Genomic DNA, 27,706 nt, shown 5'->3' on the forward strand with positions numbered 1-27,706 from the left:
AGGCGTATAGCAGCTCACAAAGCCCTCAATCAAGTTCCACTCCCTGCAACCCCACGATCAGGGAAGAGGGAAGTTATGACTCATTACAATTACGGGCCATGCAGCATTTTGACATTTCGGACACTAGTAGCCTGGTGCCCAGATGGTCAGGTGGCTTAAGGAGCTACATATATATATCGATACGACAGGCGCTCGAGAAGAACGCCGTCGGAGGGGAATTTTAATGCATTTGCTCGGCCCGGTGGTAAGAGTTATTGTATTTGAGATGTATTTGAGATGCCAGAAAACAATACCGACACATTTCAAGGTGTAATCGACTCGTTGAATAATTATTTTGCACCACTGAGAAACGTGGATTACGAAAGGCATATTTTCCATACAACCACCCCGGATAAAGGCGAAAATATGGACAATTTCGTAATGAGACTGTGAAAATGAGCAAAGCATTGCGATTTCGACAGATACTTCAAAAGAGTAGAACCTTTGATGAAATTCTACAGCTAGCAAGAGCAGATTCCACTCTGTCTTTGCAAACAGAGTCACTCAGCAACATTAAAATAACACAATCTGCATCACCAGCAGCTTTGTGCCCCATTTGCACGTCATAGAGTACCGCAGAGCAGAAAACGTGCTATAGATGTGGATACAAGTTCCCACATGTCGGCCCGTGCCCAACCATAGGTCATCATTGTGATAAATGTGGGGGTGAGAACCACTTCCAATCAGTCTGCAAAAACATTACATTCTTTCAGTCAGCGGAAACCAGCAGAGACACCAGGAAACAAGATGGCCGTCGCTCAAGGCGTGAAAGCCCACGACCTAATACGTGGCGATCTCCCACTACCAGCAAACGCAGCTCACACAGCGGATCACAAGGGTCATCACGCAGAGACAGGTGACATGAGGACATAAGAGACAACTCCGGTCGATATAGGAGCAGTCAGGACTCGCAAAGACAGCCACTGCAACAGAAATTAGGTACCTGGAAGAGTCTCTGTGACGTGACTCAAATTCCTCATCGTCGAGTGGAGATCGAAAGAGAGGGTATGTGCATGCCATCGGGAATGACACTGCTGTCGAATACAGTCAAACATTATTGCTACAGATAAATGGAAAGAGCCACAAATTCCTTTTGATACTGGAGCCACGGTAAACATCATCAATGAAGACGCATACAAGTCTTTGGTCAAAAAGAAGGAATTAAGCAAAGCAGACACTGAAATATACCTATATGGTTCGAACAAACCCCTCAACTGCAAAGGCATGTTCACAACCACGTGCCAATACAAAGACAAAAGCTTAAAAGTTAAAATATATATCATAAAAGGAAAAGTCTAAATATAAGGGAGGAAATCCCGGGGGACCCTAAACCACAATAGTTTACCAGGGTCCTGTTCTATCTAGACCGGGAGTCGGTAGACCAAAAAATAAGGGAACTAGAACAGAAAAGGATAGGTCAATTGCTAAACTTAATAAACAATAATTGGCTAGCCTACTAGGAAATCTCAGTAAAAACACTCAAGCTTAATAAATTGTTCAAATTGATAACAAGTATTAAATCCAGAGAGATGTGAAAATGGAATCACAATCAAACACAGTAATGCAGTGTATACAAATTCAAAGAACATATATGACACAGGAAAACAATACCACAACAGTAGTAATAAAATGAAGACAACAATTGAAACAGGTAGGTACAAAGCCACTCGTACAATCACTGCATATTAATGTGCAACGTTTGTGAACTTTGTTTAGTTTACCTGCTCTGATATTATCCAGAGTCATGAAATCTCAACATGTTTCAGTTCTATGTCATGAGTACAGAACCTTCTTCAGGAGAGAAGTCAGTTGGGATTCCTATCATTAAAAACTATAAGTGTGCGCCGGTCTCACAAGACATATCGAAAATGAGAAAATGAAACGTAATTAGCAATAAAAGCCATACATTTTTCAACATAACCACAAGTGATTAAGGAACCCGAAATTACAAGGCAGCAAATTACCTTGCATCGGTTCGGGTGGGGGCGAGTAGCTTGAAAGCAGCATACAGCAGGGAGGACAGCAGTACTCCCTGGGCGTAGCTGCAATGAAAAGCAAAGAATGGCTAATCAGTCGCTAGTAGTAAGGCGGAGAGAGCGAGATAACAAGTGTCAAGTACAAAGGCAGCAGGGTTGGCCATAGCTCGTTGTATAGGTAAAGGACCCACCTGGAGTCCAAATGGTACACGTTAGATGGAGCTGGGTCCACAAATGACGTGTGCTCTCTGCGGATAGTGGAGAGCTTAGAAAGTCCAAGAGCCTGTAGGTATATAAATGACAGTACCCAAGGTGAGGGGAAATAATAATCACTTTAATCAGGTGAAACATATTCATTCAAACGGAAAACCAAATAAATAGAGGTTACCTAGATTAATAGGAATTGGAGGGAGTCATAGATCTCTCTGTCCCCCTCAGGAATAGTATAACACAGCGTTTTTGTCCGTTTAAGAATGTGGAGCACACGGTATCTGTAGACAAATATATGTATGTATATAAATATTCAAATTTTCAAAATGCGTCTAAATACTATCTAAAGTTGAAGAATTTAAACGGCAAACACCTCTAGTACCTTATGAGCGTGGCCCGTAAAGTGCGCCAGGCTGGAATGCTGGGTGTGTAGAGCATACGAGGTTCGAGGTACGTGTGTATTCAAGGAGAGCTACGATAAAAATCAGTTGCAGTGTTGGTACGAGCGAAGAGCGAAAAACGTCACCAAAACTGTCCCTAAGTGTCAACCATGAGTCCTCTCTTACCTCATTAGATAAGCCAGAAAGCTGCAAGTCAATCTCAGCACCGCGTTCACAGGGGATGCGGTCGAGTGTCAGCATCTAAAGAAACTTGACGCTAGGCTGTTGCTAGGGAACCCGAGGACAGAGAAGTCCTTCATCTCTGTCCACCAAACTAGAAAGGCAGTTAATTAGTGAAGTATATCTAGCTGCCATCTTTGTAAGGAGTGAACCGCCATCGGAGCCCATTGATGAAATAAGCCAAAGATTCTCTAGCAAATTAAAGGGAAGGTATAAAAGCCCCAAAAATAAATGCCGATCATAAGGTATGATAGTCCTCGAACGAAGCAAGGCTTGAAGACAAAATAGTCTGCAAAAACATTTATATATTAATATATATCCAGCCATTGGTCTGTCTACTACGGTACACTCCCATTAGGGCTACGAAGTACATGGTAAATAAGTATCGCGACCACTGGAAGAAAAATATCCAGTGTGCCACGGTATTAGTTCGAAATTCACGAAGCACTGTATGCACCCCCAATAGTATAGGTTAAAGATGGTAAACAACCAACGTGCCACCCTAGTAATATAAGTGAGCAAGAAGCTGACCTAGGATCGGGAGTAAGTAGTAGGTGGTGACCGGCCGCTATGTCAGAGGAGCAATAATGCTCGAACATGCAAGTGAAAGGTCACTTAATAATTGAGGGCCAATGTGGCCCCCGAAAACACGCGGGAAATCCAACATGGGCTATCATGAGGTGTCAATGTAGAGAGAACTTAAGGCTGTGGGGAATATCATTAGTATAATACCGCCATCATTATGGCTTTGAGATTAGTCAAGGCACCTGGCCTATAAACTCAAGGTGAACAATAAGATAGAAAGAAGGGTGTATTAGGGGTAGTTGTCCTAAGTGAAACCTAAGTGGAAGGTCAACCCGTCTTCCCTACGTGTAGTTCCGAGGTGAGCTGTATCATCAAGTTATAGCATGTAAAATTTGATACACACGTTGAATAGCATTGCCACAGTATAGTCATTTGCGGAAACTTATCATTCAGACAATAACCCCATCTAGAGTCCCATAGACAGTAAATAGATGATACCAATGAAACCAAGGGCTGCTAGGTTAATCACTGCCCTTCCGGACCAGGAAAGGTGGGAGTGAAATGTTAATTGTTCGAGACTTCATGACTCTGTATAATATCAGAGCCAGTAAACTAAACAAAGTTCACAAACATTGCACATTATTATACAGTGATTGTACCACTGACTTTGTACCTACCTGTTTCAATTGTTGTTTTTATTGTATTACTACTGTTGTGGTATTGTTTTCCTATGTCATATATGTTCTTTGAATTTGTGTACACCGCATTACTGTGTTTGATTGTGATTCCATTTTCACATCTCTCTGGATTTAATATTTGTTTTAAATTTGAACTATTTATTAAACTTGAGTGTTTTACTGAGATTTCCTAGTAGGCTAGCCAATTATTGTTTATTATGTTTCGCAATTGACCTATCCTTTTCTGTTCTATTTCCCTTATTTTTTGGTTTTATTTTTTGATAAAAGGAAAAGTACCAGGGGGAAGCATCCTCGGCTGACGAAATATTTCAAAACAAAATCCATCAGGTCATCAAGCATATCCCTAATTGTTTAAACTACAGCAATGACATACTGATATTCGGCACCACGCAGGAGGCGCATGATGACACGCTAAGGAAAGTGTGTATGGTGCTTGAGGATGCTCTTCTGACACTCAATGCTGACAAGTTGAGCTCAGCAAATCGACCCTAAAGTTCTTCGGTCACATATTTTCAAGCACTGGCCTACAACTAGACCCAGAGAAAGTGCAAGCATTAGTTGAAGCCCCTACACCCACTTCCTTGTCCGCGGTCAGATTGTTTCTAGGAATGGCGAGCTATTGTACACAATACATTCAGGACTGTGCGTCGGTGAGCATGCCTCACTGTTTGCTCACGAGAAAGGGGCAAGAATTCTCCTGGTCCAATGTGTGCGAGGAAGCTTTCCAGGAGATCAAGAAACGCATTGCTTCTGCATCCTGCATGGCATGATATGATCCGGATCTCAACACAGGGGTGACGGTTGATGCTAGCCCTGTTGGTCTGGGGGCGATCCTAGCCCAAACAAAACCAGGAGCCTCGCCTGACTCACCGAGGCGCATAGTAGTGTATGCAATTCACAGCCTCTCAGCAACAGAATCTGCATATTCTCAACTGGAAAAGGCGAGCCTCGCAGTTGTTTGGGCATGTGAACATTACCATCTGTTCCTATGTGGACGCCCATTTGCCATCATCACTGACCACCAGGCCCTCACCACCATATATGGCAAACCAACGGCCAAGATGCCACCACCTATTGCAAGGTGGGGGCTCAGGTTGCAAGAATACTCATTCAATATCATACACTACCTGTGGAAAGACAACAACCCGGCTGACTTCTTATCCAGATACCCACTTCCAGCTCAGAGACAGTCCAACAAAGCAAACCAGCACATAAACTATCTGATAAGCAGTGCCCTCCCCAAGTCCATCACAAGCGCTCAACGGATGGAGAGCCTGAGGAAAGACCACCTAGTCCAGAAAATACAGGAATGCCTAATGTCAGACAAGTGGCACGTCAAAAACAACCATGGGCAATCCCTATCCTCAGCTGAAGAGACACATGTCCACACATTCAGACTCATAAGACATACGCTGTCCATGTCTCCAGAAGGACTCTTGCTGAAGGAGAACTGAATTGTCATTTCAGCAAGCCTACAGGAGCAAGTGCTTGGACTCGCACATTCTGGGCATTGAGGAATCGTCTCAACCAAATGGCAACTCAGAACCAAGGTGTGGTTCCCACGGATGGACGAAAGGGTAGAACAGATGCTAGGCAAATGCTTTGCTTGCAAGGCAGTCGCCCCACAAACCTTTCCCGAGCCTCTCAAGATGTCATCGATACCATTGCAGGCATGGGGCAAAGTTGTTATCGACATGTTCGGCCCGTTAGCCAATGGCAAGTATGGACTTGTGATTATCGACGAAATGTCCAGATTCACGGAGGTGCATCTAATTCACTCCACCAGCGCCCAGGTGGTAGTACCGGCATTACACAAAACGTTTGCAGATTACGGGATTCCGTCTATTGTGAAATCAGAAAATGGCCCCTCCTTTCAGCAGACATGACTTCGCCATGTTTGCAGAACATCTTGGTTTCCAGCATCGTAAGCTCACGCCGCTGTGGCCGCAGGCAAACAGAACCATGGAGAGATTCATGGGAAACCTAAAACTCTCCAGGTATTGTCGATCACCAAAGGTTAATTTATGCAGGCAAAATGCACCTTGTTGAGGGACTACAGAAACACCCTGCATAGCTCAACATGTACATGTCCCTCAGCGTTAATGTTGGAACGAGTAGTAAAAACCACACTGCCACACAATCCTAATGTTTCTCTCCCTACCACATATGCTGATACCGCAAGGACAAAAGACAAGGAGAACAAAACCAAGATGGAGTATGCAGACCTGTGGAGAAAAGCAAAACCCAGCAGTTTCCAAATAGGATACCAGGTGCTGGTAAAACAGACTCAAGCCGCCAAAGATGTCCCGGCCTTCAAACCTGAACCAATGACCGTGACTCACATTCAAGGGTCCATGATAACCGCAGCCTGTCCCAAGGCACAGTCACCCAAAACTCGTCATTCTTTCAAACTTTTGAAGGTGACGGGTGTTAGGAAAGCAGTTGCCCCATGAGAGGAGAGAACTCTTCTGACTTGGACTACGAATACATATAAGAATACTTAGAAGAAGACAGGGACGTGGATGACACTGCCAGTGACTGCACTGCAAACGACACTCCCTGTGTATGCAGCCCTTCCTGAAGAGTGGTTAGGAAGCCCTCATGGTGGATCAAAGAAATGAACTAATATCCCATGTTTCATGCTAAGCAAGGGGGAGATGTAAAGTCCAATTTCTATTGTTCTTTGGAAAATTAGACTCTGTCTCCTTTCTACTGTTATGTTGTGGGTTGCAACCCATGTGTTCATATGGGTGGAGATTCTGCCCATGTGCCAGTTCACGCTGAATGAATAAAGAAGCGACAGCTCGACATTCATTCTCCGTACTTTATTGCCTCATGCTTTATTGGCCTGTCAGGTTTACAAATGGATGCATGTGTGATCTTAACAGGACTACATGTAGTCCCTTCTCCCAGATCCCTTGCGCCCATGTTTTTGCTTTTTTTTTTCTCAATTCGAGGAAGGGTTGCAGCGCTGTTTCTCAACTCGAGACAAATTGCTATTAGAACCCTGATACAATGTGCCAGGGACTAATAGCAATAGAACCCTCTGAGTCCATCCTGTCACTTTGACATACCTGGGCCATTTGGATAGCTGTGCTACCGTTATCACCCTAGCAACTGGAATGCAGGCTCAGTCTACTAAACTCACCCTTCAGTACACCCCTCATTTGCAAATTGCTCGCCTCCCGATCATTCTTCCCCTCCCTGCGGTTAGAAGGGGTTTGCTTTGCATGTAAGACATTAGAAAACTCTGAATAAATATGATATGTATATTGTGCTGGGTCAGTAGGGTTATGAAGCAAACAGACCACATTTCGCAAGCCAGACGTGAGGCCCACTGGCTGCCCATCAAAGCCTGAATCGAGTTTCAAATGCAATCCATTACTCACCGTTGCATACACAACACTGCACCTACCTTCCTCAACCAACAAATCCCCTAATGTTCCTAACCAAGTTGCCTGTGCTTCTCCACAACCATGGCCTTCGCCACGCCTAGATACACTAGAAAAAGTACAGGAGGACCTAGCTTCACTGTCATAGCTCCCACGCTCTGGAATGCCCTTCCTCCCTGCCTCTTAGATGAGCCATCATACCTACTTTTCCTGCCTGCCATGTCATGACTGAACTGTATGGTTTATGTCATTTCATAGCAGGATGTTTTTTTCGTGGGGTTTTTTACCATGGATTTTTCAACAAAAAAACGTTTTAATTTTTAGGGGTGTCGCTCCCCAAAATTCCCCATCCCCTTTTTTTATGTTCAGAAAAACCCACACCCCAAATATATATTTCTAACCCCCCAAAAATGTCAATGAGTTTTTTACGTTTAAAAAAATCTGCTGTAAAAAAACCTACGAAAAAACATCCCGCGATGAAAGGACGTTGTACCAACTGTATCGCTTTGCTAATAAGTTATGTACTAGCCCTGTGATACCTCAGGGTCTGGGCACTATCAACAAATGAAATAAATAAATAAATGGTTGGTATAACCACCAGGGATAAATATACTGCAAAACCAACCAGAAGAGCGGCCAATATGGAGCAAGGATGTATGCGGCCTCAGCCAAATGGTAATTTTGCCCTCCCCAGCCTTGGCAATGCGGCTAGGTTTAATGTTTCTAAGGACATTCTTGGGCCCAATGCAGACGGTCTCCATAAGTGGACACTTGGAATTGCGGCCAGGTAACATATGACTTCAACAACACTGACTTGATACAGCACGTATATAGAGAATTCTCTTTATCATGGCAAACGTGCATGCAAAGCAGGCATGGCTGAGGTAATTAATCGCATTGTTTTCTCTTGAACTCAGAGCATTGATTGCCTCTATTGTGGACTGAACCTATGGTTGTGTTGAGCGTATGAACATGCTATTTTGTGTGCCACGCTTTTAACAGTTTTGCCAAATAAGAATGTTTTGATTCGACCTGATTCAAATAATACACAAGAAAAAATGCAAATATGTTTCAATGGGTATACTTAATAATTAGGACTACCTCGAGGAAATGGGTGTCTGTATTCGTGGAAGGATACAGTGCTTTGTGGGAGGGTACAGAGCTTTGGCTTGCTGTATCCTGCCTGTACGGCTTTCATTCAATCAGTATTGGATGTGACTGCTTGCTTCACAAGGGTTATTCTCTGGGCAGCCAGTCTGATGACATTTATGTGCCTGATATTAAATTAGGGCTGGCATTTGAAAAGCCTGCCCTGTCGTTGCCACAGTTATTAGTGCTAAATACAAAGTGGCATCGATTGCTAGGCATGTCTGTGAACGTCGCATCACCCTCGGCCTGCTCTCTGTCGAGTGGTGAATCCTGTGTGTGAGTGGTTGCCTGTTCTGAATGCTACATCCGCAAAAGCCACAGGCATGAAAACGAAAAAAAATGGCTGCCGCTGGGCGATGGTCTTACTCGCTGTGGCTCGGGCCAGCATCTGTAAATCTCCCAAAAAGTTGTTTATTTACTGAGGTTAAAGTTCACATGGTGTGGTTGTACTTCCGGGTTTCTTTCAACTGGGAATCCATCTATCTTGCCAGTGTTAGAAGTGGGGTGGTGGGAGGAGGTAAAGACAAATGTGCATTCAATGAAAATAGGAGGGCCTTTGCAGACTGTTGTATCAAAATCAGTGCTCCCCAATTTATCCCCACGAGTGCCTTAACCCTCTGTCTCTGAGGTCCTGCTTTTCATGTTGTAATTCTTTCTACATACAACCCATTTAGCACCTTCTGGATTACTTTGAATAGTTTCTGCTTACTGCCCCCCCTTAGTTTACCTCGTACTAAGTTTGTGAACAATTATTTGAGTCAACTCTCAATCACCCAAATTGCCACCAATTAGAAAGGTCAGACTTCCTTTAACTTCCCTTCGGTTTTGGGTGGGATGGATCATGCAAGTTAGAGCGGAGGCTGCACAGTATCAGAGGCACATGGGGTTGGAGTTCATCATCTGCCCTGTAGGTGGCGCCAGAGGCAAGAGGTGGCTAACGGTTTGGCTAGTGCAGGTAGCGAGTGAAGGGGGTTTAGTTGGATATATATAATGTAGGTGTTTAGGGTGGAGCAGAATTACAATAGGTGTTTTTTTTAATGCACACACTGACACACAAACATGATGATATTGTTGTGAGTAGGCAGGAGAATACAATCATTGTAACAGGGTGGGCAACAAACAAGCCACATTGGTAAGGGCAGATGTGTTTCGGCATGATCCACAGGCTCTAGCAAGTGTTGCGAGAACTAGCGATTAAACAAATTCTGAATTTGCTTCAACGTGTGCATTTGATGATGGAGTGGTTCGCCCAGGGCTACCTAATACTGCCTCCACATGTCCTGGTAATCTCCTTTCTCCTCAAGTCTACTTTACCATAATCTGTTCCAAGTCTCTCTTTTTCTCTTGGGTTTCCTTACCCACTCTTCCATTACACCCTGTATGCCTTCAACAGTTATCTTCCTTATTGCTTTATATATGAATATCACTTTGACCACTATTGCGATTACTTATTGCTCTCCTCATTGTTATCTTTTTTTCTTCATTTTGGATGAAAGAGAGTCACTGTATTTCTATTCTATTCATGCCCCGGAATAAACAAAATCATATCTTGGCGTGAGAGGAAAGGGGCACCTTCATCTTCAACACAATCTATTCTTTATTATGTGTAAGGGTGCAGAAAAGGGAGGCTGAAACAAAGGTTGCATGTTTGTGGCTAAAGACTTTTATTAAAGAATAAAGCAAGGGAGAACCTATCTGTCCCTATTCCTAAGCGGTGTTCCCTGCCTCAACTAATGATCTAAAGTAACTGTCAAGATGCCCGTCAACGTAAAAGTGTCCACTGTCCTGTGTCAAGAAAACTTTACTTCTGTCCCTTACACTAGAAACTAAAGAATAAGGTAGTACTATTCTGATCCAAAGAGAATGACTCCGTTCTCCTGGGTTATGGTAAAGGTTCCACACAATGCTTCCTTGGTGGTTCAGGAGAATGCCCCCCTTCTCCTGATATCCAGTCTCAGATAGTCTGGGATGAATGACTCCCTTCCCCAGTCCATAATGTTCCAAATAATATCTTCTTGGTGGGCCTGAGGAATGCCGCCCTTCTCCTGGCATGAAGTCTCAGATAGCCCGGGTGAATGATTCCCTTCCCCGGGCCACGAGGTTCCAACCAATACTTTCTCAGTGGGTCAGGAGAATGTTTCCCTTCTCCTGGCGTTCTGTCTCAGTCTCAAATAGCCCGGGGAAATTAAGCCCTTCCCCAGGCCTGTTTGCCCTTACTCCAGGTCCGAGTTACCAGGAGAATAACACCCTTCTCCTGGTAATCTTAGAACAGTCTCTTACAACCAGGGGGAATGACTCCCTTCCCCTGGTCGTCTCTTAATTAGGCTTCACACCTACAACACCCAATTATGAATGTTAGGAGGGTCCGCGACCCTGGCTTCTCTTCTTCTATGATCTGGCCCACTTGGTTCACTTCCCTGTCAAGTACTGCCACGAGGAAGATGACTCGTATCACCCTCTTGGGTTTCTCTTCTTCTTGGAACTAGCCCACTTGGTTCACTTCCCTGTCAAGTACTGCCACGAGGAAGATGACTCGTATCACTCTCTTGGGTTTCTCTTCTTCTTGGAACTAGCCCACTTGGTTCACTTCCCTGTCAAGTACTGCCACGAGGAAGATGACTCGTATCACCCTCTTGGGTTTCTCTTCTTCTTGGAACTAGCCCACTTGGTTCACTTCCCTGTCAAGTACTGCTACGAGGAAGATGACTCGTATCACTCTCTTGGGTTTCTCTTCTTCTTGGAACTAGCCCACTTGGTTCACTTCCCTGTCAAGTACTGCCACGAGGAAGATGACTTGTATCACTCTCTTGGGTTTCTCTTCTTCTTGGAACTAGCCCACTTGGTTCACTTCCCTGTCAAGTACTGCCACGTGGAAGATGACTCATTTCCCGTTTAGCATCCCTGACCCTTCTCTGGCTCTTAGTGGGCTTATCCCCACCAATGTTGTGAGGGACTCTCCCTTTCAAGTTCTCTTCATTGTACTTGGGGTCCCCGACCTTTCCCTGGTGATCAACGGGCTTTGTTTCAACCACTGCTGCGAGCAGGAGAAGGTATGCTGGGCCACCCAAGCATTACAATTGTAAAGGGGCCGAGGTGGGAATTAAAAAGGTATGCTGGAAGTCTGGAATGAGAAGCATTGGCATAACCCAGAGAGAGATTAGTCAATGATCCTGCTATCATAAGGTACAGTGCTTTGCTTCCCGTTGGCTTCTTGTGTGACATTTATTCAATCCTTATTGGATGCTGCAGCTTCGTGCCCCCACCATCTGGGGCAAGGCACAACATCCCAAACTGATTGGGTGAATGCAGCACACGCTGAGGCAGGGGAATAACATAGACATCATGCCCTTCTTACATTTAAACAATCGACTCCAGATGAATTAAATATTTCCACCGTGAATCCAATGCCTGCTGTTTCACAACACTCCAGTAGCACAGCTTTCAAAGCCATTCAAAAGGGCTGTCTTTGGCGGTCATCAACATAAACATAGCATTGGTGACATGAACGTGCAATGCTACAGTAATTATGTTGCATTGCTTTAAGCTTGCTTTAGGTCTGGACAAATATATCAGTACATGCACGGTGACTGTTTACAAGTTCCCAATCTCTTCCAAACAATACGTGTAGTTTCATTTGTCCCATTACAAGTCCCAGCATGCTGAGGGAAGAAAGACAGGACTGGCTCAAAGATTCTGTATGGAACTGGGAAACCTGGCAGCTGTGTGTTTGCAAAGAGCCTGAACAGATGAACTGAAATAAAAATGCTAACAACATTGTATACGCGTCCAAGGAGTGAACATAGAAGAGCAGGTCTGGTTCTCGCCCTGCCTCTTGAATGCTGCATTGCCCACGTCATTCAGGAGATGCTAATTAGGCCTGTTTTTCCATTGCACTGTGGCACTTTTCCTTTTACTTTTGCCATTAAAAATGCAGGACTACAAGTCCCAGAATACAAAGAAAGAGAACAGGACTGGATGACCATCTCTCGAATGACAGGTTCTGCAGGCAGCTACGCACCCTTTAGGCATGATCCGTGACCAGTGACTGATACATGCAGTGCCCATGGCACGCTGGAGTCTTTGCGGGGGGTTCCAGGACTGGTGGCAGCTGCTGTCGTTCTGGGAGCTCTGCTTGTGTCACAGCTGCTTCCCTGCTCTGCCTCTTTGTCGCTCCACCTCGTGCAGGAAAGAAGCTTACACTGGCTTGCAGAGAAGCTCATAACTGTGGTGTGTTTAACTTCTGCTGTAATTTTTTTTTTTATTTAACACAGTAATATAACAACAAATCTGTCATATAAATTACTAATTACACATGCAATAATTCATTTTAAGAAAGCATTAAGATGTCCTTAGGGAGGACTGGGTGTATATATACACATTACAAATACATCATGCCAAAGTATTCAACTCATACACTCAATGTATATGCCAAACAAACCCTTCTGTTTAAAGAAAGTTGTGTAGGTTGAAGCCTCTCAGCTCAGAATAATGGCTTCGAGGAACTAGAGTAACTAAGCAGGATGCACCATAACTTACATTCAAACCTTGATTACTACAGTCTTTGGGGCCTCGTTACGAGTTTGCCAGTAATACTGACGGATTTACTGCCAAACTCTTCACCCTTAACTGCCACTCGTCCTGCGAATTTGCTGTGTGATTGCGAGTGGGGCACTGGCAGTGGTAAGCCCCGTTTTTAAGAGTCCATAGGACTCCATGAGGATTTTGACAGATTTACTCTGAGCAGTAACTGTGCATGGATGTCGTTTGGGGGTCGCCGGGAGTCACACCTGTGACCCCTGAGGTCTCTCTTGCACCCCTGCAGTCTCCCTTGCTAACCCTGAAAGAAATTGGAGCTCCCAGGCTGTGGCCAGAGCCATGTGGCTCTTTATTTCTAGAGTGCTTGCTTTCTTGTTTAGGCCTCTCAAAAAAACAGGGGGTTCCACAAGTGTAACACTTTGAGCAGTGACCCTAAATAAGAAAGAATAGGAAAAACTAATAATTTGTCTTTCTGGAATTCTACACAATAATTGCTAGACTCATTAAAGGTTTATTTCAGTCACACTTCAAGGGGTGAGTCACTGATTTAGTCTGTTTTGAAACACCTCAAACTCACAACGCAGACAAAAACTTCAAGAGGGCATTTCGAGTAGAATAAGCATGCATTTATTATTTGCATTTTGCTTTTTTCGCAAGTTGCAGTTATAGCATGCTTTTTTCTGCCATTATCTCTGTTATGATCATCACAAGACATTTCATCTCGGTGTCCTCGGTCACTTGACAAAATCCTTGTGCCTAAAAGCTTGTGTACATTGTAGAAATGTTTCACCATAGCACATAAAGTGGCCCTTGATTTCATTGTGCCCCAATTAATGCCTTGTTGTAATGTGTCTATCTTTCCTGTCTCCCTGGCATGCTGTTCAGGATGTTTGTTTGCATGTATGAGGTAACAGGTGCCCAGAGTACAGGATGCCGTGGGATGCCGTGTGAGTGCACTGCTTTCCGTGCGCTACTCTAAGTTCTTTAATACACATTTATGAACCCTCCCAATGGTATGTATTTTTCCAACCTCTGAAGCATGAAAAGTAGATACACGCAGGCTTGACATGTGGCCAAATTTGCATCAGATCTTCAGATGAACTGGCCTGCTGTTACATCTCAGTTACCAGTGCGATGTTATCCACTACAGTGTGCAATTTGCTTTCTGACTTTCAGAACATTCAGGCATGGAATTGCTAATTTTATCATAGCCTGTAAAATAGCGATAGCTCGTAATATATTGCAGTGGGTTGAGCGCTCGCTGCTGCGATGTGTGTGTGATCTGAAGGTTTTAGGTTCAAATCCCAGCATGGCCAACTCAGCCTTTAATCTTCTGAGGTTGATAAATGAGTACCGACAGAGGTTGGGTGATATTGTATGTGTATTTGTTCTATATAGGGTGCATATGCATAAATGCCATATAAAAACACATCATTATCATTTGGCCTTGGGCGTCTGCTTGCATTCACCGTAATTTGGTAATATGGGCCTTTACACACTGATATTAATGATACATATGGTGATCCATTCTTGTATGAAAAGTATATATCACATTACAGTGATATCATAACCATATTGTTCGTAGTGTACTTAGGAACAATGCAATGTGATGCCACTTCCTGTTTTGCCAAGGGGTGAAAAGTTATGTTCCATTGCTTCCCGTGATATCACTCTGGGGTGGGGTCCAATGACATCACTTTCTGTCATGTCATCAGAAGTCAAGGGTCGTGCAATGTCACTTCTGCTACCCCTATCATTTGTGTGAAATGACGTCCCTGTAACTCCCCTGTGGTAAGTGCAATGATTTAGGGTGTTAAAGTGGGAGATTTCCCTCCAGGTATTTGCTGGAGGTAAATCCTCGCCTTCACCTCTGAGGTCGAAATTTGGCTGTGCCAGAAACTGGGCATGAATTAGCAGTAAATCGGTTTGCAATAATTATTTAACAGCAGGTTTTACTTCAGCCCCGACCTCATAATGAGGCCCATAGTTGATCGCATATTGATGTGAATATATTAACAAACTGCAAGGCCCCATGCTAAAATGATCAGTCTGCATCCGGGCCCACATGTGCAAGCTGAGCAAATTGCAGGGCATAGCCAGAAAGATATACTTGTCATGTAGCCTCAAGCCGGCACGGGGCATGGGCAGTCTGTGCAGCTGTCCAGGGCCCCACTGCCATAGGGGCCCCGCCGTCACCTGCCTCTAGCACATATGGGAAGGTTGTTTTCAAAAGTGGCTGTGCTGCCTCCGTGTATGAGGCTCCCCTTTTGTGTGTCCTAGTGAGGCAACGTGTCACTTCTCAACCTCCTGCTGTGATGCTCTCGAGACATATGCACCCCTTGCCCACCCCCCCGTGACCCATTAAATGCTGAGGGCCCCCCTAAGTATTGCTCATCCTTTTCTTTCTTCAAGCTGAACATTTAAAGTGGGAGCGATTACACGTGATGGCCCATTTAAGACAGCATTGTTTTTTATAAGGTGGTCTTTATGTTGCTGTTTTAAGAACTGCAAAAGGCAACTTTTTATTTTGAAAGCACAAGCATAGCACCAGTTTGCTGCCTAAAATCTGTGCCCTCCTGCAGGACAACGATCCGCCTTCATTGCCATCACACCAACAGAGTTTATTTTAGGTAGAATATGACATTTCCTCACGTTATATATGAAGCATGTTTGTCAAACATTGAAACACAAACAGGTAAACTTTTCACACATTACATTTTGCTATGAGTCTTTGGACCTGATTTACACTCATTTAACATGAGAAAGCCCCATTGAATTTTGTTTTGTAAATCAGGCCCGTTAAGTCTTTAAAGTACATTTTCAAAATCCACAGGCCATTTGTTGCCTTCTGCTGAATTGCATTCTGGTAGTTGTAGTCTACCAATCAAGGTGGTGGGGAATAATGGCACAATTCTAAACCTTTTACCTAGCATATTTCTATAAGAATGTATAGATGGATCTGAGTACTTTACTATGGCTTGCGTGCTTTTCAAGTTCTCTTTATAAAACAGAGTATTGTTGAAAGCCAAATGTGGGGGTCAGAGGAGAAAGGAAGAGGTGGGAGAGGTTACGGTCCTGGAGATTGGATGGGGTATTTTCTTTCGTTCTGCCCATGTGTTAATTTTCAGGGCACAAGTCGAGGATACAGCCTCTGCCCACCTTTTTCACAGGGTGAACGCAACCCCTGTTGGGTGTTTTTAAGGCAGCATTAAAAAAAACGATTTCACCCCAGGTTGCCATTTTTCCAGTTCAGACGCTTACCCACAAAGCCACATAAAAGTCTCATTAAAGCAGACATCTCCTGTTTTGATTTTGTTTTCCTTGGAATATTTCATTATACATTGCTGGGTTTAAAAGGTGGGCACCTTTTATACTTTGTTAGCATATTTATTGGAAATCCTTCTCTCGCTGATTATTTTTACAGGTTGATTAATTTTTTGGAAAGGCAAATGCTTATTTGTCTTGTACACTTTCTTCTAAAGGGAAAGGTCAAGTGAACTAAATGTGTATATTTAACTTTAAGATAGGTTCACTTGCTGTGCATATATTAATGATCGACAGCTTTTGATTTTCGCTATGGAGACAGAGATCAAGGTCAAAAAAACACATTTAACAGCACATTTGGCAGCAGGAATATGAAAAAAGCCATATGATTTACAGGAAGGTCCAAATATATAACATCTCTGCAACAGTCACCTAACTTGGTGAGCTGTCTTTACAACATTCTGCTGTTGGTATCCCTGCTACTCCCACAACCGCAAAACAGATGGCCTGCCCACCCACTTTAAGGGGCAGGTGGTCACTTAATCAGGCTCCCATTCCCATTTTGAAGTGAGTATCACTTGGGAATTTTGCAAAATGCATGCTAACAAGTCAGCAAGCTTGAACCTAGCAGGAGAGAATAAAGGAACTTTGCCAAAACCCGTGATTTAGATGGGCATGTCAAGGAGAACAGGTGCAACCACGCCCTCTGCCCCCCTGTACTCTGCACCTATGCATATATTATTAAGCCCTCCCCCACACTATTTTTTAGGACTTGAGCTCTGTTCATTTTGTTAACATGTGAAGACCTGAAAAAGGGCTCAACTCCCTGCCTCAAGACCTCCCAGGTAAATACGCTCTACCGCACTCTAAAACCATCCTACAGCAAACGCAACCTGCCTTAAATGCCCCAGGGCAAATCTATGGGAAGCCGTTCAGGTCAAAATTAGACCTTTATGAATGTGACATTTTGAACTGAATACAACATCCATTGAAATGAGTAAGGCATGCATTGAGATGACAATAAACATGTATTGAGATGACTATAACATGTATTGAAATGAGTAGGACATGTATTGAAGTGAGCACAACATGTCTTGGAATGCATATTACACTCATTGAAATTAATATGACACACATTGAAGTGAATGCATCCCTGCCCTGACATGACCTCCTTGGAACTTGATTGGAGTTTTTTCTTTTGATAGCCAACATAATCCTTCTTCTGAAATAAAAGTGTATTTCTAGTTTGGACGATATGTGCACATACATACATACACAATAAAAATAAAAACAATTGAGAAACGCCTACAAAAACAGCAGTTAACTTCAGTTAGCAAAACACAATCACCATATTTGTGCAATGCTTTCCAGTCAGATGGTGTTTTCAAACAAAAGTTTCAAAAAGACCCTTTACAAACAACATTTTTACCAATTACATCTGGGAAAAGATGTGTTCAAGTTCCTGAATTGGAGACTGGTCTCAAATCCCAGCTCCTCCACTTAACCAAAGTGTGTTCTCCTGGGCAAATCCTTTTATCTCACTGTGCCTTATCTGCCGAAATTAAAACTCTATTTCAGATATTCAGCTCACACTGCCTGTTAGTTAAATAAAAATAGCCTCACTCCTGATATGTCCACATAGGTAAATATTAACAGTGGCAATTCATATACAATACTTCACAGTTTATTTCTCTCATGGCAACATGTTTTTAATGTAACTTCCCATGATATGGTTGCATATTGAAGACACTCATTCTATAATATTATTTTCTGTAATATCACTGATGTCACCATTTATGCAAATAAAAGGGTCCGCACACGCTATTTGCCGCCCAGCGCCCCACAAATCCTACGGCCGGCTCTGTGTAGCCTTACGGAGCAAAAGGGCAGCTGACCAAAATGTATACAATGTGCCTCATCACGAGTTGGGTGGTATCCCCGGCGGTAATAAGCGTTACCGGCAACCCCCCTGGCTCTATTAGCACCGGATCACGGGTTTGGCGGAACGGTAAGTCCCTATTCCCCATTGGGCCCATTCGGGAATTCCCCATTCCCCATTGCGCCCAATGGGGAATTTTCAGTGCTACTACTGCCGCAGGTAATAGCGTGCGGTAATAGCGCGGGAAATCGGCAAACTCGCGGCAGATTTAACCCCAGCTCAGAAATCCTGCCAAACCCGTGAATTGGTGGACCCTTAAATGCAGCAGTAATAGCGTTACCGCCACATTTAAGGGTTACCGCCAAACTCGTGATGAGGCCTAATGTGTGTTGTTTACCACTCCCACACGAGCACAGCTGTTTGATCTACTGTGTGGCTTCCAGGTGCTTGTGTCTGATTCATCCTCAACCTGATTTACTCGTGGTTTTGGGCAATGCTGCATGGGCATCCCACAAGCGAGGCAGGGTAACTGCTGTTACCAATCGCAGCTGGGAGAGGGGCAGCCCCAACCTCCCCGTGCCTGCTCCTCTCCTCCACCCCAGCTACGGAGACACGCAGTCCCGGCAGCACAAAAGCCGCGGAAGGGTAAGGTGCGAACAGTCATTTAACCTTCCTCCAAACAGCAAGGTGCTAAGCGCCATAAGGAAAACAACCGTCAGGCAGGGCCAAGGTTCAAAAGATCTGCCCCCACCAGGGGGTCAGACAGTTGGCTATCCGGCCGGGGCTGCGACAACAGCAACCCCCACCACATACACAGCAAAGACCCAGGGCCTCCCTGGGTCCTATAAATGAGAGCAGCATGTTCAGAGTAAACACAATCTGTTTGTGGACCCTGAACCGGGACCCAAGCAAACAGGAGGTTCACTGTTTACTCAGTGTCTTCCAAATCTTCTTGCTTCTTTACCACAGAACCCGCCCACCCTACAAAAAGGGGAGAAGAACAAAAAGTACAAGGCACTGTACGGTGCCCACAACAAGTCGTGGGACACAAGAAGGCGGCACGGGTCTGAGGGGGTAACCTCAGGACCCGGTGCCCAAAAGTATGATACCATCATGATATGTGATATTGTTATTGCCATAACCCATCTCTGTACAATAAAATCCTACGGCCTTTTATTGCCAACACTTGATACAAGTTGTGAGCCTATCATTATGGGAGAGGGTTTGGGGTTCGGCCATTACTAATGCATGCATATGGGTTCAGCAGTTATGAAAATCCGGAGCAAGTTTATATTCCTGGCAAAGCCCCCAGTTAGTTGCATATTGTGCCCTGGCGAGGGCATTTCAGGTACTGCCGACGGGTGGAATTCCTAGACCCGCAAGACATATCAGTGACCGAACAGAATGAAATGAGTTTAAATTGGAGCCTCTCACTGAATGACAGCAATTGCTTACATGCTTAGGGCCCCCTCGGGCAGATCACGTCCCCACAATATAGCCAAGTGTCATGCCCAGATGTGTTGCCGCATTCAGTTGTTACATTGATGTCATTTATTCTGAGTTAATTTACTTTGACAGAATTACTCTATAGGGATGTGTGTTTTATATTTATATGTGTTAAGCGTTAGGGGGTATACGGTTGGGGTGCTAGCTAGGTATAAGTAGGGCATAGGGGCAACCCATTTCAAAAAATTAATAAAAAATGTTGAATTACCATGGAGCATTTCCTTAGAAAAAACAACTTAGAACCGTATTAACACCAAGCATATTGCACAGTGATTCAAAGAAGCTCGGCAGAAAATATTGCTCGATTAGAGTGTACTGACGTAGCCTTGTAACCTGAGAGTTAAATCTGGTTATGTGGTGTAACCTAATTGTGAAATAACTGTACTGTAATCACTAAAGTGGCATTAAAGGTGTTGCTACAAAATTCAAAGTCTGCAAAAATGAATGAAAGATGAAGCAAAATAAACGCACGTTCTTTTGCTTCACCTGCATTCTTTTTGCCAATGTGCTGGAAGCGTTACAGTCATTGCTGCAGAGACAAAGCCACACTCGGGCAGGGAGTCCGAGGCGGCGCAGTCCTGCAAGCATTAAAAAAAAAACAATCAGTGAAAGCTGTCCCCCAACAACCGGCTCATAGGAGGCACATTCGCGCCGTTTCTGGGTCTGCGCAAACCTCCACCCGACGGGCTACCGGCAGCAGTCTTTGGCAGCCAATCGGGTGGAGGATCTGACGGGACCCAAAATTCATGAGATTCCAAGATCTTTCCCAGAGACCCGGAGAAATGGTTAAAATTCCTGAGTCTCCGGGAAAATCCGGCGGTTAGACAGGTACGTATCCTACTTCTATGGCCTGTGCATTTTTCTTTTTTATCTGGTCCTCCTAGCCTTCCCCCACCCTTCTGTCACTTTCTAATTTACACCCACTGCCCCCCAGCAGCACTTCTCACGCTGTGCCATGGGTAAAGGTTGGGGAGCCAGAGATTTCATCGGTACGGCTGAGCGTGGGGGTCAGGCCTGGCTCTAGGAGCCCACCACGGGCCCAGCTCAGGAAATGGCTGCACAAAGAGGGGGCTTAGAAAAGAGAGTACGTGGGCCGGTAACGCCAATTTACTGGGGGTCGATGGGGAGGCTAACGACAATATTTGTACTCAAGGAAGGCTCAGCATAACAAAAGTTTGAATACCACTGCCAAAGATAATGTGTATGCAAGATATTTATAACGCGCGTAACACACAGAGGTTTCTAAGCACGGACGCGGGGATAGAAACTGTGGTGCTCCGTGTCGTCTTGCTTCCAAGGCGAGCACGTTGCCCATCAGCTATCCTCCCGAGACAATATCCATTGCAGAATTGTAACTAGTGATTATTACTAATATTTTCTATTTTTATGCAACACTGATCAAACCTGGCATCAACAGTGAGCGAACATGGCACTGGGGAGTATGTAACTCAAATGGGCTGCGGCACAGGCAGCAAAGCACTCTGCTCAGAGCAGCATTTTCCCAATTTGGTTTAAAATGGGACTCTTTGAAAATGTAGTGCCGTTGCCTGACATCCAAGCAGAGTAGCAGGCGTGGCTTGATTACACGTAAACTCATCACAGATGAGGAGTGGAGTGGGGTCTGTACAGTACGAGAGCTGGAACCCGACCCACGATAAAAAATCAGCAGATGTTGAAATTACGAGCAGGCTATTTTTAACGCGTTCACACTTTTCTTTTTAATTCGGAGTGGGCGAGCACCCAGTGGGGATGCTTTGGGCAGAAACAGGCACCGGAGGGGGAACGGCTCGAGCCCCGCCGGGCTCGCCCAGCTCTTCCCACGGGCAAGCACACACATGCCGTGCAGAGCGGGCGTAGTGCGCAAACTCCGTGCCACGCGCCGTGGGCCTGCTCGAGGCCACGGCTGCTCCGTCGGGCTGCTGCGCACACACCTCCGCTCAGCCCCCGCGCGCCTGGACGGCAGCTCATTAGAAGGGATGGAGGAGGAGGGGGGAGGGCGTCCGCACGCCACGTGACCCACGCACGCTGTCGGCGCTTGTAAGACCATCTGTTGGTTTCGCTGAAGCATCAAGCTCTAAACACGACCCCCCTGTAGCACAGGATGTGAGCACCTGGTGACCCTTGTGTACCGCGGGCGGCCACGGGGTCTGCCGGCTGGAGGAAAGGCAGCAGTAATGGTGAACGCACAACAGCAGCCAGTGGCCCTCAGGCGCCAACAGTGGCCCCCAGGGGTTTTCTGCAATTACAAGGGAAAACGGCAGACAGTGTACAGTCTCCTGCCCTGGGTTAGAGTCTTCAAGATGCTGACGTTACCCTGAACCTCACAGAAAATCCTACCCTGCAGGGCATCTCACAGCTCTTAACAAAAATAAAAATAAACATCATACCCAAACTCTTTAAAACTGGTGGACATACAGAGCATTCAGAAATCCCTATGGGTTGCATGTATGATGTAACCAAACTCGGGCTGCTAGGGTTACCCCCTCTGGGCTAGTCGGTGTGTGAAGCCCCCAGATCCCTAGCCCAGGGGCAACATCTGCACCGCATCTTCCTGGTGCAACACCTGTTGCCACAGTGGCAGTAGGTAAGAGATGGGCACCCAAAATATTAAGTCCTTCTCCCCTACAGGGGCTTGGGTCCCCCCCCCCCCTGTCCTCACACTTACCTGTATATACGCCATCTTCCTTCCCGGGCTCAGAGTGGCGCCACTTGCCCGCGCAGCCAGAGCATGGTGTCCCCCGCCTCCCTGCCCTCAGGAGCAGACGTGCTCTGGCGGCTGATGAGCCGAGCTGCCGGCGCGTCCTCCCTGAAGGTACTCCTTATTGCATGGGTTGAGTGGACCTCTTCGGGCGCTGAGCCTACCTGGCCACAGGTGCTCAGCACACACTTTCCTGCAGGTGTCGGTCGGATTTCCTTGCAGGTCTTTGCACACCTCCCCGTAGGTTCTCCGCAATAAACAGAACTCTTTGTAACCGGGGAGGAGAATTTCCTTGAAAGGGACACCGGTCACACCTTGCTATAGCGCAGGCCGACGCTCCCTGCTGCCCCTGCAGCTCTTCGGCTGAACCGCTAGAGGCAGAAGAGGACTGCCCAGACAATCCTGCAGGAAAAAGCCCCGAAGTGCAAAATCGCCAAGAGGGGTGAAAGTCGAGAACAGACCCCTCCACACCTTATGCACGGGCGGTCCTGCGGCAGGCGATAACAGCAAAGCGTAGCCCCCTGTCTGCAATACGCCCTGGTCAGAGATCCATGCCCAGGGTGGGCACGCAGCAGAGCGCCCTGCAGAAAGTGGTCCCCAAATACGGGCTTCTTGCGCACAATGCGCCGAGAGCCGCAGACAGTCTAGTTCCTGTCGATCCAGGACACCCTGCCCTTGGCTGCTAGAGATGTGCACACCCCGAAACATCTGTTGCCAGATCGTCCTGCTGCTGGGCACTGAGCGGGGCGCTGTTGAGTCCCCTCACCCCTGCTTGCAGGGCACTCTTCCCGCTTCTCCACAACATGTAGCTCACTCTCCGGGTCTTAGGTGGAACGTCCTTAAAATAAACACATTCATGGGTCCGGTTCAGGGGCACCCGCGGGTGATGCAGTTAACTGCGCTATTTCCCATCCACGCTGCTCTCCTCGGGGACGGAGTATTCCCAGCTCAGCGGCTCATTGGCTGCCTGCGCCCCGGGCGCTGCAGCTGGCACTTTCTCCTCGGCACTTGGATGTAAACACATGTGCGCCCCTCCAGCAAACACTTTCTGTGTTTTATTAATATTTGAATGAAAATAAAACCACCAGGATTCCGCGTAAGGCGAGAAAAAGAGATAAACCGAGCGAGAGACACCCTAACTTTGTACCCATATTCATTTTAAATAACATCGAGACGGGAACAGTGAGCCAATACGAGAACTTTGATTTATCCCAACGTTCGTTTTTGACATATGTATACATTCTATTCATATGTGTTCAGAACATCAATAACGTGTGACTTGCTGTGTATGCCCGTTGTCTGTTTATGAAGCACCTCAACACCATACACACGTAGGCGCTGTTAATATGCCGTTGCTTATTGAAATTGTTTTTCTTGCATTGTTGCTCTGACGTGCCAATAATAACAAACCAAAATAATATTTGCTGATATTCCTATACCAGATCGACCTTTTAGGAAGGGTACGGGTGTGTGCAACAGGTCTCACAAAAAGAGCGGGAAAACAGCGACATCAAGTGGCCCTATTTGTAACGTAAACACCCAGTACCAACGGCCGTCTCTACGGCCTTCCCTATCACAAGGGCCAGTCGCCGGCGCCAGTCAAACCGTTTCAACACCTGTGTTCTTCTCCCGCTGAGCCCTTTTCGTATCTCCAGCAACATACGGTTGGAGACGGGATTTGAAAGGCAATTTGTATTGTGTGGTATATACATGTTTATATCCCATAATTAGCATTTAAAATTCTTTATAATCACACAATAAAATTACCTTTGTTTATATGATACTTTCTATCCCAACCAGGAGGTGTCCCCTTATTCGTATTTAAAATTATTGGCACATACTAAATCATTTTAAATTGTTTTTGCTGTAAGTGAATCTAGGTCACGCGACGTCTGCCCCGCCCACCTTCTAATCCCTGCTGATCTTTTAGGAATGTTTTAGATGATATATTTTTGTCTGCCCAGCCTGCTTTCTTTCCCTTCTTACCTTTCTGATTGCAGGAATCTTGTCTTAAGCGAAGCGAGGGCAGACAAAGAAAAGGGTAGTTCCTGTTTGGTACTGTTACGGCCTCAAAACCGCTGCTCCACCATTTCAGGTAAGCCTGCAGTGTGTGTATTGCACCCCACTCGCTCCTCTCACCGACGCATGGAAACACCCAGTCTGCACCCCACACCCATGCGCCACCAACCCACAGAACCTCATTCAAATCCCACTCATCACCACACACACTCCACCTCCAAAACACACACTCAACTTCCTGCTCCTTAGTGTTCAATTCACAGTACTAAAAGCAGCAGCAATTGTGGGCCTCATCACCACCCACTACCCAGATAAACGCAAAAAGTATTCCCCCTTCACTTTCACACACATCCTGGATGTTCTCATCCCCAAAGGCTACAGCATTCAACACAAGACCGTAAAGGGAAGACTGGTGGAGGTTTAGCTATTATCCATAAGAACTCATGTACATACTCCCTCGACACTTGCATCCATGGAACTCCTGACTTCCACTTCCTGCTTGCCCACGCTCAAACAGCCACTTTCCACCTCATCTATCCACCAACCCAAACCAACAAGGACTTTCTCGTCAAAGTCACGGATCTCCACACAACAGCATCTGCCAACAGTACAACTGACATCTTCCTCGGAGACCTCAATCTTCCTGGGATTCATCCACTGGGAAAACCAGACCCTCGAATCAAACTGCTTGAAACTATAGATATCAAGCAACACATCACAGAACCAATCCACAAGGCAATACGCTAACCTGGTATTCCTCATCTTTCCTGCCAGCAGCTGTGTCCTCCCTACCTTTTGAATGGACAGACTACTAAGCCATACCCATCCCGATCCACCACACACTACTCACACACTGGGGCCAACCCTTGCCAAACAAGAACTGCCCTATTAATGTGCTAAAAGGAAACCTCATCATATTGGTATGCAAAACAGGGAGGGGCGGGGGGGGGGGGGGCTGGGAAACTCTCTACCAGCACGAACACAGCCAATTGACTTGTTCTTGGGTGGATGGCCCCTTCGTCTCTGTGAAAAGAACAGTGAGCTAAAGACTTGGTTGAGACTCTCCCAGGGTCCATCCACCCAAGAACAAGTCAATGGGCTGTGTTCGTGCTGGTAGAGAGGTTCCCATACCCCCCCTGTTTTGCATACCAAGTGATTTTGGGTCTCACCCTAAGTTACCAGGGACTCCAGATGTGGACCCCTTGCTCACTGCTCTTAGAGAGACACAGCTTCACCTCACTGATGATGCCCAACAAGGCTGAAACACGTGTATGGGGTTGCTGTGGTACTCTTGTTCAGTGGAGTATTGCCTAGCATTTCGGTGCTGGACTGCTCCTGGGCAGGACAAAGACTGATATGCGGGGAAATTTCTTCTCTGTGAAAAGAGCAGTGAGCTAAAGACTTGGTTGAGACGCTCCCAGGCGCCATCCACCCAAGAACAAGTCAATGGGCTGTGTTCGTGCTGGTAGAGAGTTTCCCAGACCCCCTGTTTTGCTCATCATATTTGTGTCCATTTCAAACCCCTCATAAAATTCCATTACCCAGCTCAGGGCCTTCAGCCACATCCAAACTGAAACCATCGCTACCCATACACTACTAAAATGTAAAACTCAACAAGCATATGCCCTCAGTGCTGTTGCACATGCAGGGGCTCATCAGCAGTGCGCCCAGCATTCACAGACAAGAAACGTGCTGGAGCGAATCCTGCTAACCAGACGACCTCCCCGTCCTGACGGTATACCGTCATTTCATCGCCGCACTTTTCATCGCAGGGTTTTTTGCCGCGATTTTTTTTTTCGTAAAAAAAAAACATCGAATTTTTTGGGGGGTACATTTTTTAAAAAATGGGTTTGGGTGTTCGGGATGTAACAAAAAGAAAAAAGAAAGAGGGGCTTGGGGGTGTTATCCCCCCCAAAAAAAAAAAAAATCGATGTTTTTTTTAAAAAAAAAATCGCGGCAAAAAACCCTGCGATGAAAAGTGCGGCGATGAAATCACGTAGAACCGTCCTGACAACCCTTCGTTCAGCTTGCAGAATGCTCATCAACATAGCCATTGCAAACTACGACATAACAATTAGCATGGAAGCTTCCGACAAGAGCATGGCGATCTTCCAAGTCATGCAGAATTGTATCAACCCCCTTCGAGACGCTGCAACGCCGCACTCCAGTGATAATTGCAATACCGTCGACAACATCTTCAGAGACAAGATAGACAAGATATGGCAACACATTGACTACTCCGAACACTCCACAGACTTCCCACACACAACATATCAGTATGGACCAAAGGCAGGACAATTATTCAAGAAAACCTGACCAACACTCTCCCAGCTCTCAAACCAATCACCCACAAAGACAGCATACTTACCATCTCCCTTGTGATTACAAAAGGTGAACAATTCACAGTACTGCTCAATGTCATCAATACATCCCTCACATAAAACCCTTTATCGCATGGACTGAAAACGGACCAACCCTCCTCCTGCTGAAGATACTCACACTCGAACCAGATGACCTGGTCACCTATTGCCCTATCACTCATCTACCCTTCCTCTACAAAGTGATTGAGATGACCATCACCACCCAGTTGCCCGAAAAGTGAATTCGGCACAATCTCCTAAAGATGCCAAACTTGTTTCTGACAATGATGCAGCACAGATGCTCCCACCATCCAAATGATCAATGATGCTTTACACATCCTGAAAGAAAGGAGACCTGTGCTTGCTCGTCCTACTGAATGTCCGACACCTTTTCGATATTGTTGAGCATGAACCTTTCCTCAACATTCTTGCCATGTATATGTACTTCTTCAGAGCAATTTGCCTGCTACTTCTGAAGCAGAGACCACCAAATACAGACATACCCCAACAGATCCCACCCAGCTCCTCCCAGTAATTTTCTTTATACACAGACATTTTATTGAATTGTTAACTTAATTCATGAACCATAACATAACTTAATTAAAAGCTGTCCGTCCCCGTTTAAAAGGGTGATAAGGCCATCACTTTTGCAGAATTTAGGGCGGCTCATTCAACGGTTCGGCTTAATTTTCTGGAAATTGCTACTCTAATGGCAGGGGTGAGAGTGACCTGAGAGGGGTTTCCAGACAGGCCCCATACCCACAACGTGAATGTAATGCTGGTGCAGTTGGCAGTTGGCGGCATGCATGTTTATCAATTGTATGCAGCTGACAGA

General features: G+C 45.6%; 1 protein-coding gene across 1 annotated transcript in view; it reads right to left on the reverse strand.

Moving 5' to 3' along the window:
- SYT17 (synaptotagmin 17) overlaps positions 1–23,506 on the reverse strand; it is a 962,035-nt gene extending 938,529 nt beyond the window's left edge. The window contains exon 1 of the mRNA XM_069647133.1: positions 22,460–23,506. Within this exon, the coding sequence (XP_069503234.1) occupies positions 22,460–22,474 (15 nt within the window). The 5' untranslated portion in view covers positions 22,475–23,506. The remainder of the gene's footprint in view (positions 1–22,459) is intronic.
- Between the last annotated feature and the right edge of the window lie 4,200 nt (positions 23,507–27,706).

This window comes from Ambystoma mexicanum, chromosome 2q, assembly GCF_040938575.1.
Source record: "Ambystoma mexicanum isolate Mex_15411 chromosome 2q, UKY_AmexF1_1, whole genome shotgun sequence".
In the NCBI taxonomy this organism is placed as follows: domain Eukaryota; kingdom Metazoa; phylum Chordata; class Amphibia; order Caudata; family Ambystomatidae; genus Ambystoma; species Ambystoma mexicanum.